At 51.6% G+C, this 17,341-nt stretch overlaps 1 protein-coding gene across 2 annotated transcripts in view; it reads right to left on the bottom strand.

Annotated features, from left to right (window-relative positions):
* Positions 1–17,341, bottom strand: part of CACNA1E (calcium voltage-gated channel subunit alpha1 E) — a 316,273-nt gene that overhangs the window by 60,399 nt on the left and 238,533 nt on the right. Inside the window, exons 18-25 of one of the 2 annotated variants that reach the window (XM_087858243.1) lie at positions 16,579–16,676; positions 12,217–12,273; positions 10,433–11,086; positions 9,688–10,001; positions 7,400–7,559; positions 6,129–6,258; positions 5,348–5,407; positions 4,489–4,595 (exon numbers count right to left, since the gene is read on the bottom strand). In XM_087858243.1, the coding sequence (XP_087714369.1) occupies positions 4,489–4,595; positions 5,348–5,407; positions 6,129–6,258; positions 7,400–7,559; positions 9,688–10,001; positions 10,433–11,086; positions 12,217–12,273; positions 16,579–16,676 (1,580 nt within the window). The remainder of the gene's footprint in view (positions 1–4,488; positions 4,596–5,347; positions 5,408–6,128; positions 6,259–7,399; positions 7,560–9,687; positions 10,002–10,432; positions 11,087–12,216; positions 12,274–16,578; positions 16,677–17,341) is intronic. The other variant, XM_087858244.1, reaches the window with a different exon arrangement.

Raw genomic sequence — 17,341 nt, 5'->3', positions numbered from 1 at the left:
CTGGTGACTTGACTTGAGCTAGTCAAGTAACACGCTGTAGAACAAAGGGAATGAAGAGGATGAGGGGCTTGGCTTGTAGCGCAGGATCTCACACACAAACATACGTCCCCGTGCTCTCCTGCCTTTCCTCCTGAGACGCTGTCCCCGCCCAGCTGCCCGTCCAAATCCCTTCACTAGACTATTTCAGATGCGAAACCTGAGGGCCAGATGGCATCACTATCACTGAGCACGATCCCATAAAGCTCATGAACTCAACCTGACATAGGAGCCACGTGACTTCCCAGTGAGGCAGCTGACTCCAGCAGGATGCCCCAAAGTGAGGGAATGTGCCTGATGTGCAGATACCCAGAAATGCCAAGGCTGGAACCATCTTTGTTGTCCCACCCAGGAGGCTGGGAGGCAGACACGATGGTGACAGGGTGTGAGGAAACTGGGAAAAGCAGTTGCTGGCCCTTCAGTGTAAAATAATTATCAAACAGAAGAATCCTTCTTTTTCAGCTAGAAAAAGATAAAAGAGAAAGGTTTCACAGATCCAGTCACTCACCAGACTTTTCTTGAAACCTCAAGGAGGAAAAGGCACAGTCAGGACATTTATAGTTGGCAAACACTCTGTCTCCATATGGCCCAGAAAGTGGGGTGTTGTGAGGGCAGCGGAACGAGGGAGAAACATACCCAACCTCTGCCAAAACTCTGCCCATCTCTCTACACAGGTATCTGGCTGAGGCAGGAGACCTGAGTGTTCTTATAAATGCTTTATAATGTAAAAGTGTGCCGGGAGGAACAGGAAAGGTGCCATGGAGTATCTTTCCGTTGATTTTCTCATCTCCCAGGATGCCCACACTTAGAAAAGAAATCCCCTTTCCCTTCTCCTCAAAAGTCAATAATAGAAGTTCCCAAACAGAATTTGTCAGGTTTACATTATAAACAATCCCCTCACTTGAGGTACGCAGCTATAGAGGAGAGAGAGCTCTCTTTAGCCACTACGTAAACAACATATATGCTTATAGAAAACATACATGATGGCAGGTGCAGACCTCTGCAGAAGGGCTCAGGGGACCACGCAGCTTCCTTTGAGAATTCAGCTACAGGCCATTTCCTCCCCTTGGTTAGGGGTATTACTCTTGGGGCTTGGGCTAGGTTCTGAGAAGATCCTGGCTGGTCTCAGTGAAAGGGATGCCAAGTCACCTCTGACTTCTGAGGCATCACGTGAAGGTGTTACCACAGCAATCATCGTCCGCTCTCCTCCGCAGCAGCCTCTCCTCAGGAGGAGGAGAGCAAGATAGGGCAGGGGGAAGGTCATGTGAATGGTGGACATTCCCAGAGGCAAATTTATGGATTATAATGATGAAAGCTGTAACTGCAAGGAGGGAGGTCCTTGAAAAGCCTGCAGAAAACCCCACATTTGGCTTCCTGTTGGCTTGAGGCTCCTACCATGGCCCAGCAGTGCAACACAGGCTTCCTTCTGCTGTGTGCCCCAGGCCAGGCCCTCACTCTGCTGGCAGGTGGGACCCGGCCAACCCTACCAAAATGATGGGAGAGCTGAATTCTCTGGTGCCCTTAATGAGGAAGGGGAGAGAAGAGAGTTAGGAAGCGTGGTGCATGAGCAAGAGAAAGCATTACCTGGACCTCAGCAATATGACGAAGGCCAGAGGAGAGGGCTGTGAGCCTGGTCCATGAGCAGGAGAAAGGGGAGAGGAAATGTGCATGGCCAGCTTGGAAGGATGGTAACAGAAGAGAGTGGATGGAGAAGGGTGAGCAAGTACCATTTACATTTCCAGGGAAATTAAGTAAAAGTTCAGGAAGTGACATCACTAAAAGCAAGTGATGGATCATAACTCTCAATCCATCACGTAAGTGTGGACCCCAGAACCAGGGGATTCTTGGGGTTCCCTGCACTGTACCTGGTCTGAGGACCCACAGAGAGGCTTCGGTTCTGGGGCTGTTAAGGCTTCCCCTGCCACCAGCACCAAAGCCACCACCGCCATGTTTTCAAAGGGCACAAAAAAAGAACAAGACAGATGACAACCCTCCAGCCCACTGTCATTACTCTGAATCTGAGGAGACACGACTGGACCGTGGACACGAGGCAGGGATGCAGAGGTTTCCTCTAAAACTCACCCCCTCCCCATGGGCACCTACACACCTGCCTGGTTACCAGGGTGTGTGTCAGTGTGCGTGTGTGCATGTGCATGTGCGTGCATGTGTGTGTGCACGTGTGTGTATGTAAAACAACCAAGTCCTGGAAACCAGCCTGTGTTCATCTTCAACTATTTGCACACATTATATATCAATACATACTTGGCTCCAGTATCTGGACTTCAGGATGCGATGAGAAAATGGGAGGATAAGGAAGGGAATTAACATCTAATAAATCACTGAACATTATATCAAAGCTAATGATGTACTATATGTTGGTGAATTGAATTTAAATTAAAAAAAATATACTGATCATTCACATTGTGCCACGCCCTATGTGCTAAGCACTCCACACACGTTGTTTTGACTCCATTTCAGAGATGAGAAACTGCGGTTAGGAGGGTTACGATCTTGCTATGTTGCTCTAGGACATGATGCAGGTAAGTAGAAGGGCTGGGATTCAAAGCAGGGCCTGCCTGAGTCCATAGCCCACACCTGCCTCCCACTCTGCCCTGCCACCCCAGTGAGTTCTGATCTCCCTAAAGATGGGGAGGATTCTCTCCCATATACTTCTCCCTCCTTGACTTTTGTTTCCTCAAAGAGAGACAAACTACTTTACTGAGATCAAAATAAGAAAGAACAATATGGTGAATAATATATGCAAATGAATTGATAACATGAGAAGGGAACTTGACCTTTTAAAAATTCAAGGGTGATTATTTATCCCTAACAAAGTAAGTAGGCCTCCTTAGGAAAAAGACTTCAATGATTTTTTTTCTAAGAAGGAGGAAGAGGAGCTGGGAGTCCCCTTGGTAGAGCCAGAGTTGCCTTGATTTTTATCTTGAGGTGAGAATTTACACGAGGTCCAGATGCTTTGGAAAACACCATGCTTTTGTGAAATTTCCTTGGAAATAGCTCAGTCATGTCTAATAGGAGGTCTTGTGAGAGACACAGGTGATTCCGTGTGAGTCTAATGGGGGGCGGTTTAATACACTGGTGCACATGGGGGACAAGGCACACTGACATTGTCCTGCCAGTCCAGCTCAGGGCTACCAACCACATTCAGCCTGGCTCTCCTTTGGAGGGTCCCCCGTGGCTGGGACAGCAGTGCAAATAGCCCACTTCTAGGTTCTGGAAGATCTTAAGTTCTTAGCACAGCTGGGGACATTTCATCTCTTCTCCTATAGAGAGCTCCCCATCCTCAGGCACTTGGGGAATGTTCCTTCTTAACTCTCACTCCACCTCTTTCTTGGCCAGGATGGACAGAAGTGGAAGCTGATGGTGTTTAAGGAGAAGAGGGGGATGGATGAGCCCTTTCTGACCACTTGGACCTGGGAAGGTCCAACCTCTGCAGGTGCTCTGTCCCTTCCCTTTTGCAGTTGCTACCACTGACAGCAACTCCCAGATGCTTCCCTTCTGCCTTATCACAGTGTAGCCAGACTCGCTTAAAGACTCAGCCCTCTCTTGTACTTGGAGAGGCTAGAGAGAAGTCTTCTGTGCCACCTGGAAAAGGGGGAAACTCTCTGGCAGTGCACAAGGTACAGACAGGGCCCAAAAGGTTGTCATTCATCTTCTGGGCACTCTACACAAGCTTAGGGAAAAGGCCCTGACCATGTGTATTTCCTAGCTATACCCTGGAGGGCCAAGAGAGCCCCTTCCTTGGCTGGATGACAGAGGAAATATCAGCATGTGGTTGAAAACCTGCTACAGCTGGATCAACGTTTGGGAAAAAAAAATTTCCCAAACGTAATGAGCCTGGTTTAGTCACCTGAATGTCTTCCTCAGTGAGTTACCAAGGAAGTTGTGAAAGTCTTATATTCTGGAGCTAAACATACTAACATGGTTCTTATGTCTGTGACATATCTCTGAGGTACCCCTGCTCATGAGCAGAGAATCTCCTCATACCCTAGAGTCTGTGATCCTCAACTTTGTTCTACCCTCTGCATTCTTCTTCCAAGCTGATTTTTTGTTGACATATCCAAGAAAGGAAAGGGTACACGAGCTGTCCCCTGGGTCCCTTCCTGAGCCCACGGAGGCACTGCCCACATGGTGAGCACCTGCCCATGCTTAGTTATCTCCAAGAAAGGAACTCCAGGGCCTCTGACTTCTTCGCAGGGACTCCCACGGCTCCTCCGTCACCAGTGCTGCCAAGTGGGGCAGTGAGCTGAAGCTATAAGGCTCCCAGGAGCACCACAGAGGGCAAGTGGGAAGCAGATTTCCAGGGCAGCTTTCTTTGGCACCACTCTGAGTGAACTGCCTCTCACGCTGGCCTTGGAGAAGGCCTCAAATTACTCAGAGTCTCAAGAAGAAGGGACAAAAGGAAACTGAACAAGAAGAAAGAGTTACACTTACGCCAAAGCAAAGGCCACCAATGCGCCAACAACCACCACAAAGTCCAGGATGTTCCACAGGTCTCGGAAGTAGGACCCGTCCTGCAGGATCAAGCCCTGGTCTATCATCTGAAGGAGAAGGATGTCAACAGCCATGGATGAGCCCACAGGAACCGGCAATGCACCCAGAGCTCAGGGCTCCCCAGGTCAATGCCTCTACAGCCATTGTCTCCACAATCAACCCTACACAAGGACCTGAAGAGCAAGAGCACAGGTCCCACAGGCTCTCTCCACCTAACTATGAAGCCCAAGGCCCCTTGTCATGGCCACCAAGGTTCAACTAAACTCCTTGGCTCTCACATTCCTCCTTCCTTTAGTGGCTCAGAGCACCAGGCATCACCACATATGCACAGATGGGGAAAACCCAAGATGGGAGAGACTATGAACAAGACAGAAATGTTAGGGCAGTGGGGAACAGACTGTTAAGCAGTGAGTGCAGCTGGGACTACCTGGAGTCCAGGAAGACTCATCCCTAGTTGACCCTTTGCCTTGGCTCAAACCAGGGGGCACACTGGGGAGGCAAGTACAGTCCCCACGCCTGTCTACATTTCTGCCTGCCTGAGAGCAGGCTGAATCTTCCCTGGGCCATAACCACAGGTCTGCCCCAGTCTAAAGAGATCCACACAGTCATGCTGTGCCATGAAGTCTGGTCATGAGAGACTTCATCAGAATTCTGAGGCCAGAAGAGGGGTCACCGGAGGCCCTACTGAGGTCTGTCATTGTCTGGTAGGTGGCAGCACTGGGGAAGGGCACTATACTAAAGGAGCAGACCCATGACCCATGCAAACCCTGGAGCCCAGCTTTTCTCTGAAGGCTTTTACCTTTATAACCATCTCAAAGGTGAACACGCCAGTGAAAACATAGTCAAAATACCTCAGGACCTGTAAGACACATATGGTGAAGGGGAAGATGACCATGTGTGGCCACCACGCTATATACGCTCCTGTCTACTCACACACATGCAATCCCGCACCCTCACCCCAGGTCACTTCTACCTCAGAACAGAAGCTTGGGATTGTAACTGCTAGCTGGACACAGGGAGGAGAGGAGTCATGCATTCTGCTAGAGCCTCAGGACCCAGTGGTCAGTGCTTGGTTCCTCCCTCCCCTTGGCCAGAACTTAACTTCTTGGGTCCCAATTGCCCCACAAATCTCTCCTTTAGGACCTGGAATCCTTGTCAGTTGCCATCCTCCCCACCCACTCCCCCGTCATACCTCCCGACATACACCCTTGGGACCTCCAGGAGATGTCTCAGCTCCCTGGGGTAGAGCTTCAGCTCCCCCAATTCATGCACATCTCTCGTGATCTGACATCAGACCCCCCCACCCCACACAAGCCTCTGGGTGGCTGCAAAGACTGGCTGGCTCTGGATGTAAGGCCCACTGCTGAAGCCTCAGGGCACGTGGTGTGGCTGGGGAGTGGAGACGGGGGAGAAGGGGCTGATCTTGAAATGGTCCACACTTTGCCCTGAGGAACAGGAATGGGCCATTTCTTAAGCTTTCTTCATTTCCCCAGCAACCTTCCTTAGTTCACCTTTAATACTAGGATGGGGAGGGGCTGAGAAGGGGTGGGTCCCAGGGCAAATGGCTCTTGTGCACCCACTTTGTTGCGCTCCGAGTTGGTCAGGACGGGGTCCTCGGCTGCCAAGGCGATGCTGCTGGCCGCGATCACCAGGAGAATGCACATCTCAAAGTAGCGCAGGCTCACGATGTAGTGGCAGGCCCTGCGGATCCTGGGGGGCAGAGGAGCCAACGGAACTGCCTCTGCTTCCCTCCCCTCCCCATCCCTCACTCCCCACCCTCATGCACATCAGCCTCCTCCAGACAGCCAGGCCCTGGCCAGAGGAAGCCATGGGGAGAGCAATTTAATTTCGCAGGCACCACCCGTGATTTAAAGCTCCAGTGGGAGAAGGTAATCAGATTGGTTAGAGGCTGCAGTATGCAAGCCAAGATACATTACCTGTAGGCACGTCTGAGCCATGGGAGCAGCCAGCGTCAGACGACACGCACTCCGCATGGCCACACGCTACCCTCCACTGTATCTCAGTGTCTACTCTCCCACCATACAGAAACTGGGACATAGCAAGGAAATCAGAAGAACCAAGAAACGTAACAATAGACCTTGATTCCTAATGAGAGCAGCAACAGGTTTTCAGGAGCTCCAGGTATTCTGATTAAATTATGTTCTATAGACTGTATTCTGGACTTGGGTGACCTGACATACCTTAGCCCAAGTTCCTTCCTTCCCAGAGCCTTGCCTGAATACTGCTCATGTGGTCACTGAAAACCTTTTTGTCTTCCTAGCCTCAGAAGCTGGTCTATGCGTACATCTTGCTCATTTCCAGGGCAAAAGGCAGTTCAGTCTAACCTTCCAGAATCTTCTCTGCCACCTCCATCTTATGCCCCTACCTCTGCTTTGAGGAACATGCCCATTTCAAAATCCACACATGGGGTAGAGGGACCAATACTCTTAAACTCCAGGGGATGATCTATTTATTCTAGGCTCCACAGTCTCAGTTCTGTCCACCACTGGAATATTTGGTGACACATCCAAAGTAGATTTCCTTCCTCCCACCCCACCCCCACACAACCTACTGACCAAATAAAAGGAATAAGAGGCATAGGGTCCTTTTCTCATGACATCTCTCATGCTTTCCTGTCTCAAATTACTTTGTAGACTCAGCCCAGAGCTCAGAGGCTGTTCAATCCCATGACCCACCGCCCCCAGTGAGCACCCAGCACATTTCAGATGTCTGGCCACAGTCCACTAAGAAGCATCAGGAGGATGAGTGGACCCTCATCTCTCCTTCTCCTCATCACCCGCCCTGGCTCTAACCCTGGCACCGAAGGGGGAGCGATGGGAAGGTGCCTTACGGGTTGGTGGTGCTGAAGATGAACATGGAGCTGTGGGGCACCATGGCTTTGCCCGTCTCACGCTTCTCCTTTTTCTGCTGCTTCTTCTCCACCTCCTCCTCCTCCTCTTTGATCTCTGCCTCCTTCAAGGGACTGGCTTCTCCATCAGTCTTGTTGCTAACTGCAAAAGGAACATGTTGAAATCATCAGAAACCTTGCCGCCTGTGAGAATGGTGCCCTTTGTTTCTCATGGGGATGGGATAGAGAGGAGGGGAAGGGGTCAGAGGAATGTGTCTAGCCAGGTACTCTGCAAACACTGGGGGTGTTCACTATTACACTGAATTAAGCCCTTGCTCTCGTTCTTGCCTGGCCCTTACCCTAATTTTTCATGGTATGACCTTTTTTTGCCATATAAATAATAATCATGTTTCCCAGGGTCACAGAAGGATTGTTTCTGCTGTGAAGTTTACAAAGTTGACATATCTAAAATCTAGATTCTTTGCTATATTCACTTACTGAATTTTCAAATCACTACACTCTGAATGGCATGTATTCTGCCCATTATATATATGGGAAAACTGAAGCTCAGGGAATTCAAGTACCTATCCTAAGTTCATACAGCTAGTTCCCAATTCAAAATCCTGTAGCATTTTGATGATCTCACACTGCAATGGAAGATTTTAAGAAACCATTACTGTTTGCGGCTGACTTTCTGGCCGTGCTTGTTCTGGTCATGATTAATGTTGAAATGGCAATGCAATATTCATGCCTCTATGGGACCATGCTTGCACTCCAGGATGGGAAGGATGAAGGAGCCCAAGGCTGAGTGGAGCTCTTGGGCCACCACCCTCCGTTTCCACATGCAGGTCAAACAGTGGGGGGTAAGTGGCAGAGAAGCGGAAGATCTCTGAGCAGGGCAAGGGATGCAGCCAGCCTCTCCCACTGCTCTCTCTCAGCAAACTGCTCTACCTTGGAACCCTGTGCAAGCAGCAAACCATTGAGGTTCTGGCCCCTTCTGGGTCCTTCCAAGAGGTAACTCATCCAAAAGCCCTCTGATAATATGCTCTTACCTATGACCAAGGCCATCGACCAGCCCCAGAACAGGAACAGAGGAAGGTTGTCAACTTCTTAATGTTTCTCATCAGAGAGGGTCCAAAGCACTTATTAGAGCATAAAATGAAACAGACACCAAAAAAGGTTGTCTGAAATCCTGAGACATGCTCCAGTCAACCCCAGGAGTACTGGACATGGGAGACTTCATTTTCTAAAGCAGTATTGGCATTTTGAGTGTAGAGAAGGTGAAGGAATGGAGATGGAGCAGTGGAAGAAAGAAAAACAGGGAGAGGAGAAGACTATGAAAATGGAAAAATAAGGGAAAAGGGATGGAAAAAAGCAAGGGTGGGGTCTGTGGCTGGGGACAGCAGGTGGGATTAATGCAGGAATGGGGGTGGGTGAGGGTTAGGGTGGGGATGAGGGGGGCATAGGGATGGAGCTGGGGTTAGTATAGGGATAGCAGTGGGCTTAGGGCGGGGATGGGGTTAGGGCAGAGATAGGGGTTGGAGATTAGGGTTAGGGCTGGGATAGGGATGTTTTTAGGGGAGGAAAAGGGACGGGGTTGAAGCAAGGACAGGAGTGAGGTTGGGGTGGAGTTAGAGTGGGGATGGGGGGTAGGTCCATTTTTGTCTTTTCCTTTTGAGGTCTAGAGATTAACATCTATTGCCTGAGGGATCTAGGATAAAAACTGAGTAAAAGCTCCTTGGAGAAAAGAGTAGATAAGAGTAACAGATTCATAAAATGTTAGTGCTGAGAAAGACCTCAGAGATCACCCAATTCAATGCTTTCACTTTAGGGTTGACAAACTGAGGCCTTGGAGAAACAGGTTTGTGGAAGCCACATGGAGCAGTTTTGGGCCATTTCCTGCTCCATCGGAGATTCCCTAACTTGTCTAAGTGACAGGGCACCTTGGAGGTCCTGGAGAACACCACCAAATATTCACATGGTAAGTGAAAAAGCTGAATATATATCTGGGTACAAAACCACATGTGACCTCTCTGAAGTCTCTATATTGGTCACAGGGGCCAAGGCTGAAGGAAATTTTATGGACAAAATTTAAGCTGGAGATAATTCTAACTTATTTTCCTGCAACCAAGATAAAACTACTGCTATCATTTACTTGCTGAAGAATGACTTTGTCCTGCTGGTGGGGTTTTTCACGTAGCTTTACTGGGTGACTCCAGAGTCACAGTGGTCCCCCAGCCCCAGGTGGGATGGGTGGTGAGGGTGAAGAGGGATAGGGACTGCGTTCTCACTGTGAACCACAGTTGAGTCCACCAAGGGGCCCACGTCGGGGATGGCGACGGTGATGCTGGTGCTGTCGGTGGTGGCCTTGTCTGTGTTGGCCGTGGTGCAGGAGAGGTCAGGCTCACTCTGGCTGATGGCCCTGCCCATGTCCAACTGCACGTCGCCCAGCAGGGCCTGCTCACTGCTGCCCTCCACCTCCTGCTCCGTCAGTGCCATGTCCTTCCCCACTTCCAGCTCTGGCTGGGCCAGGACCAGGGGCGTGTTGGCCTCATCAAGGGCTCCTGCCAGCCCGGAGCCTCTGCGCACCATCAGACTGTTGGTCCTGAAGGGACAGAGGAGGAGACAGCTACTGCTCAGATCGGAAGAAGCTGTTCTCAAGTGGCGGGTGAGCCAGGCAAGAGGGAAAGGTGAGGGAAGCCCGAGGAGCCTTGCTGGAGAGCGTGGCATCGCTGCCTCCCACCCCTACCCACCCAGGCAGAGGGGGAGATAAGACCCCCAGGCAGTGTCCATGCCTTATTCCTATCCATCCGCCCATGACCCGCTCCCAATAGGAGATGGCCTAGAAGAACAGACCCTGGTTTTCAAGGGGATATAGTCCATCACCTATCATATTCACGTGTATCTTATAAAGGGTGCGTTAGCATCGTCTCCATTTTATAAAAGGGAAAACCGAGGGTCAGATAGGATTGTATTGAAGAATCCTTCACACCAGCAGGGCTAGATGCGTCCAGGGCACTCCTGTGACTAACTTACCTCCTTAAGTCTTGGCCTCTCTCTTCTTCCTGGATTGTGGGCTCCTTGCCCGCATGGCTGCCCCTGGGCTCGCGGTCCTTCTCCCCCTCGGTGGGTACCCCCTCATCCAGACTCCGCTCCTGGCTGGCAGACCTGCTCCGGGAGGTGGAGGAGAGCTCCTTGCTTTCTGTCCTGACACGACGGTGCCGGCTGCGCCGCTGGCTCTGCCTGTGCCTGGCGCGGTCCTCGAAGGTCACCACGGTCTCCCCTCCCCCAGCCTCCTGCTGGGTCGGATCACAGTTGCCATGACAGGGCCTGGCCAGCCACGGTGGCTCCCGTTTGCCCAGGGACAAGGGGCTCCTCTGGTTGTCTAGGGCACTCGACAGGTCCCCTCCATCCCCCTTGAGGGACCCCCCACGGCTGATGCGTTCCTCCTCACACTTCTCCAGGCCCAGGCCCAAGCCCAGGCCCTCGATGGGCCTGGGTCTCCGGTAGAGGCTGGGGTGGGCATTGAGTGGGTTGAGGGGGCTCAGCGGGTTGAGGGGGTTGAGGGGGTTCATTGGTGGGGCCTCCTCTTTATTGAGGGCCTCCTGGCTGGACATCTGCATGTGCCTTCTCAGCTGGCTGGTGCGCTGCTCCCACACCGACATGTGGTGCCGGCGCCTCCGTTCCCTCCTGCCAAAGGGAAAAGGGCGAGGACCACGGTCAGAACCTGACAGCTGAAGGCCAGGGAGGGAGCCACTGGGGTGTAGACCAGCCCTCAGTGGCCATGGGAAAGGGGCAGGACACATGGGGGGGGCAGCAAATGGCAGAGCCCAGGACCTGCAGACAGGAAGCACAGAAAGATGCAAGGAGCAGAGTGGGCCACACACAAGTAGGTGGTTGGACCAGCGCCTCCTAGCATGTGGGGCTTCCCACTCTCATCCCTGCTCTGCAGTCATCGAGGGAGGGCGGTGGGCATCAGCCCGGGACGGAGCCCCTGGGGCCTGCAGGAAAGTGGTACAAAGGCTTACCCGGTCTGCACTCCCCTGTTCTCCTTTGCTCTCAGGACATCTACCTATACCCACCCTGTGCTCAGCACTGGCCCTTAATTCTAGGGCAGAGACCTTTGTTCCCCCTGCCTTCGCTGTCCTCTGCTCCTCAGATGACAGCGGGGGGTGGGGGGAGCACAGGCTGAGAAGTACAGCGGTCTGATCCTATGAGAGGATGGCTGACGACGGTGACTAGCAGACCCGTGTTGGCATCACCCTCAAAAAACAAGAGTGCCGTGGCTCTCTTCCACAAGAGCTAATGAAAACCACAGGACTGTGTGTGCCGAGAGCACCGGCAGCTGCTTCTCAAAACCACTGCTGAACGCTTCAGCTCAGGGCCTAGATGAGCCCCCACGTGGCAGCAGGCACACGCAAAGTGACACGCACAGGAGTGGGCTCCCGTGGGCAGAAGGGTAGTCACTACTTTCACTCACATGTGCCCACACGCATCCTCGCGGAGGCCCACACGCAGGCCCACGTGCGAGGCACACGCGCCAACACGAAGTACCCACACCAACGCGTGCCAACTCACAGGCCGCATAGAGGAGTGCACGACACACGGGGTCACGTACCGTAGACACACACTGAACTGAGCACAAGTGGAGAGGTGCAGAGGATAGTGTCCACAAACCATGTGCACGGAACACACGCACACACCACGGCACACACTGACATGCACGCCCAGCGCCACTGTGTCCGTGGTGAGAATGAAGACACGGTGTCCCCACGCACACACAGAACCGCTCACAAACACGCAGACCGGTACACACATACAGGTGGCTGCTGCGTGGCTCCCACATCGACATGTGGTGTCTTCTCCTTCTGTCTCTTCTGGGAAAGAAAAACGAACAGGTTCAGTTCACCCCAACCTCTCAGAACCACAAGCCCCACAGCCACCAGCCAGTTTCCAGGGAGAGGTGCAGAGTCCTCTAGGTGCCCACATGTTCTCCACATGCCTGCTGCTCTCTGGAGGCTCCCAACCTCCGACTTGCCCAGGGAGTGACCTCTGATCCCTTACTATGTGCAAACACATGGGTCCGGTGTTGGAAGCGCACATGCAGACATACAAGAGGTCTCATCTCATAGAGTGTAGAGCTTTGGATGCTCACTCATCATGCCCCACCAGCGCTCACACTTGCCTCTAAGTGACCTTCAGAGATCTATTCTGGAAACCCTACAAACTTGGATGGGAGCTGTACTTCCCCGATCATGTGTGGGATATTCACATGGGTGTGACTCCCCAACTCATCACTCCAGTCACCGAAACACGTGCAGGAACAAACGGTTCGCCATGCACACCATCAAAGCCACAAAGTAGCCCACAGCCAGAGGCAGGGTCGCCACGCCGTGAGCTATCCATGTACTTTAGGGTACGTGCGATGCCCCCGCAACTCTGCAACACAGTGACCCTGGCCAGAGGCCTTCCAGGTTCTGTCTGTTCAGCCAGGTAAAGCACAGTGTTAGCCTTCTCAGCCATGAGCAGGGAAAAGAAAAAAAATCTTTCTACAGACACACACATGCTGTGTCCTTTCGTTTACAAGGTCAAGAGAAGGTCAGACTGGCAGGGTGTGGGCATCACCCACAAAGGCAAATGGGAGTCCTAAGAATGAAGCTCTCAGTGCAAGGTCAATGCTCAGGGAGAGGACAACATACATGGGACACCTGTGGAGCGAGCTTGCCCTAAGTCCTGGGCTGTAAGACCCAGTTTGGCTTACTGGGCCCTGCCTAGATCTGGGAGATGCTTAGCAACTGCTGCTCCCTCCCTGACCACCGGAGAACATGCTAGGCCAAGTAGCACTGCTCAACGGCCATGTCCCACATCCACAGAGAAGCCTGATACATGGGTGGGCTGAGGGAGGAGAGGCTGCTGGTGGGAGCCTCACTTGGCATCTGGAAGAGGCACAGTGTGTACAAGCATCCAGGGAGTGGGTGCAGACATCACTGTGGAGATGCCTGTGAGCTCCCCAACAGTATGCACCCCTCAGCACAGGCAGCTGTAATGCGATGAGGCACCCGTGGGGTGCTGCGCCAAGCAGCATGGGTAGCACATAGAAACAGAAGGAAATGCTCTAGCCAGGCAGCATGCACACCCACCAGGGAAAGCAGATGCTGCCATCTATTTGCAAATTCTCAAATACTCAGATATCAGCTCTCTAGAAGCACATGTGTAAAAGTTTAAGTACATGGAGAAGTTCTCTTTCTCGTGAATGCACACATGTGCGCGCACACACACACACACACACACACACACACACACACACACACAGGCCAGGCAAAGAGAGACCCAACTTTTAATTCCCATACAAATCAGATACACGCTTCAAACTCCACTTTTCCACTCAACACATACACATATCCAAATTCACAGCCCATCATTAATACACCTTCACTCCTAAAATCACACAGAGAAGCATCGACCTCTCTCCAACTCATGCATATGTGACCTCACATACACCTGACATTATCCCTGTGGATCAGGAAGGGCTACAGCATTCTTCCCATTTCAAAGATGAGGCAACAGAGGTTCTAGGATCCTAAGTGGTTCTCTCTCCAAGGACACTGAGCATGGGAGTGACAGAACCAGCCCTCAGACCTTCTGATTTGTAACAACGCTCTTTTCAGGTTTCTCTATGGACATCCACCTCCTCGGCTGTCTGGCAGTCCAGAAATCAGCAGTCTTGCCTGCACTCCGGAGCAGCACACACCCACCCTGACATTGCTCCTGCCAGCAGCACCCACCCTGCAACGGGAGCTGGATCTCTGCTCATCTTGGATGGTTGTAGCACCTTCTTCCACCTTACCGTGCCCAGACACGCACACAGCTCACTGCCTACAGCCCTATGCCTACCCGCAATTCATTCATTCTTTCATTCCACAAATAGTGAGTTTCTACTCTGGGCCAAGCATCTTCCCAACTCACGTCTCCAAACCCACTCTTCCCCGGGCTTCCTCATCTCAGTAAATAGAACCACCCACTCCTAAGTGACAGCCAGCCCTCCCCATCAGCATGTTTGCATACCTGTGTGTATGTATTTTTAACCCAAACTCATGAGTGCAGGGAAGGTGGGGAAGGAACCACTCAAGGCCCAGAGATTATTCCAGAGAGGAAGGAGTTGCTCTGCCTTTCTCCATCAATCTTTAACAAAGTTTGAGGGCTGTTTTTTTCTCACTCACAGAGAAGGAGCTCAGAGGCCAGGCCTCCAGTTTTGAAAGGTGAGGGCAAGATGATGACCGTCCAGAGGAAGAAGGGCCCCACATATAACTCTAGAATGACTCCAAGAGCAAGGCAGAGGACATTCAGAGCCCTTCTCATGAGCACTTGGCAAAGAAAGGCTCCTCCCTGACCAGCTGCAAGTGGTGGATGACAGGGCCTGGTGTCGGGATAGAGTTGTACCTCCCCAGGGTCTCAAATCCTCCCCATCAATCCCAGGGCCACCCATGAGACCTCACGGAGGCTCAGAAGCCACCAAAGGGATTCTCAGCTCCTTCTCCAACACCTTCCTCCAGCTCCACATAGGGCCCATGCTTTGCTAGTTCTACCAGCAACCACAGGTCCGGAAAGATCCTTAAAGTCTATACCCGATGCTCCACTCTCTCACCTGCCATTCTCTCCCCAATCCACTCTAACTGAATTCTGTTCCCACTGGGCCACTGAAACTGAAGGTTGCTAATAATGTTCATTTTGCCAAACCCAATTGTCCCTTCTCTGTCCTCCAGCTTACGTGATCTTTCAATAGTATTTAGCTGCACTATCCACTCGCTCCTTCCTAAAGAGTTTTCTTCTCTAGGTCTCCAGGATAGGACACTTCCATGTTCCTTCTTCCTACTCCCCATCTATCTCCTCTGCTGGACCTTGGGGCACAGGAGTGCTCTGGGCCTCTGTCCTGAACAACTCTGTGCCCACTACAACTCCGTGCCAGCTCGCCCGGGCAGATAGCTTAACACTGCCCAAATGCAAATGGCTCCCCCCAGATTTTTATTTCTAACCCTGACTTCTCTTCCAAGCTTCAGACTCATGTAATCAATGGCCTATTCAATATCTTCACTTGGATGTCCTCTAAGTATCTCAAATTTAATGTGTTCAAAATGAACCTTGGATTTCCACTATTCTCCAGACTATCAGTAAGTACTACCACCATCTACCTAGTTCCTTAGGCATCAAACCTTAAAACATAGGAAAAATATTTCTTTTTTTTCTTATCCCCACCCCCATCACATTTAATCCATCACCTCTTCCTATTGGTTCTCCCTCCAAAGCACAGACTGAATGGGATTACTTCTCATCTCCTCCATTGCTACCATGGTCTCAATTACCATTACCCGTCACCTACTTTATTCTTATAGCCTTTGTCTCCTTGCTTCCACCCTTAGCCCCTACAATTCATTCTTCATAGAGCACAGTGACCTTTTAAAAGTATATATCATGGGGGGTACCCAGGTGGCTCAGTCGGTTAAGCGTCTGCCTTTGGCTCAGGTCATGATCCTGGAGTCCTGGGATCAGGCCCCTCGTCGGGCTCCCTGCTCAGTGGGGATTCTGCTTCTCCCTCTCCTTCTGCCCCTCCCCCTGCTCATGCTCTCTTTCTCTCAAATAAGTAAATAAAATATATTTTTTTAAAGTGTAAATAATGTAGAATCCATCCTTCTGCCTTAGACCCTCCATGGTTGCAATTAGAATAAAAGCTAAAACCCTTCACGTGGGCCTCTAGGATCTCCCTGGCCATGTCTCCTTCTATTCCTCCTTGCTCCCTGCCCACCAGCCACACCGCACCTCGCTGGAGAACGCTCCTCCTTAGTAATTTCGCATGACCGCCTTCTCCACCTCTTCAAAGAATCCCTCCCAGGCTGCCTGTAGGTACTCTACCCAATTCTTACTCCTCTGCATTATTACCCTGTTCTATTTACCTTAGAGCAGTGATCACCACCTAAAATTATTCACATGTGTTCATTATCTCTCTCTCTCTCTCACTGAAATAAAAGCTCCATGAGAACAAGAGACCCTGTCTTGCTCACTGCTGTATTCTTAGGACATTTCCCAGCATGGAGTAGGCATCCTCTGATAATATACCATTTTTAGCTGATGAATTGGCTGTTAGCACAGGAGCCCAGGGGTCAGTGAAGTGGGGACAGCCAACTCACTCGATAGAAGGCATGTTGGGTGCAGACATCGGGCTGACCTCCTTGGCCTTCTGCAACGCATGTTTCTGGTTGAAAGCCTCCTCTTCTTCTTGCTCATCCTAGACACAAAGCAGAGATGGCTTTGCCTGGGATCCCCATGAAGGAGAATAGCTCCCTTGGCTCTCCCCACAAGTTCTGGAGACAGGTGAAATGAGGAAGGCAGGAAAAGGGGTTAAACAAGGCAGTAGGGGGGTGGGTTGGCTTGGAGACCTCAGGTGGCCAAATGGCAGGCGTGGAGACCTCAGGTGGCCAGATGCCAGGTGCCTTGGGAGACAGAAGCCTCCACAGCCCTGGCATGGCCAGTAATTCTGGTCTCCACCCTGCCCCACAGGCTTCCCCACAATTCCTCAGGAAAGCCATGGAATTCTACCCCACGCTCTACCCCTCAGTGGAGCCCGTGGCTGTGGAGGTCAGAAGCTGGAGCTGACAGCTCCCAGATGTTCTGCAGTGCCTGCAAGGGATGGAGCCGGGCCCTTCCAGGCAGACCTGCCCTAAAGTAAAATGCTGAGACTGTGCCTCTCTACTCATGCCCTTTCCCCTGCCCAGCTAAGTGGCCTCACCCCAGGTGATCAGGCAGGGACCTCATCCCCTCACCTACATTCCTGGTGTAAGTGTCCCCTCTTTGTGATGACACTGGGGAAAGCCAGTTCAGATGAAATGTCTAGAACTACTAAGAACACACATCTTCTTAGCCTGCTCTGGTTTTCACATACATTATTTTACT

Source organism: Ursus americanus, chromosome 2 (assembly GCF_024610735.1).
Source record: "Ursus americanus isolate L20-20 chromosome 2, mUrsAme1.1.p, whole genome shotgun sequence".
In the NCBI taxonomy this organism is placed as follows: domain Eukaryota; kingdom Metazoa; phylum Chordata; class Mammalia; order Carnivora; family Ursidae; genus Ursus; species Ursus americanus.
This window is presented reverse-complemented; position numbering and strand designations above follow the sequence as displayed.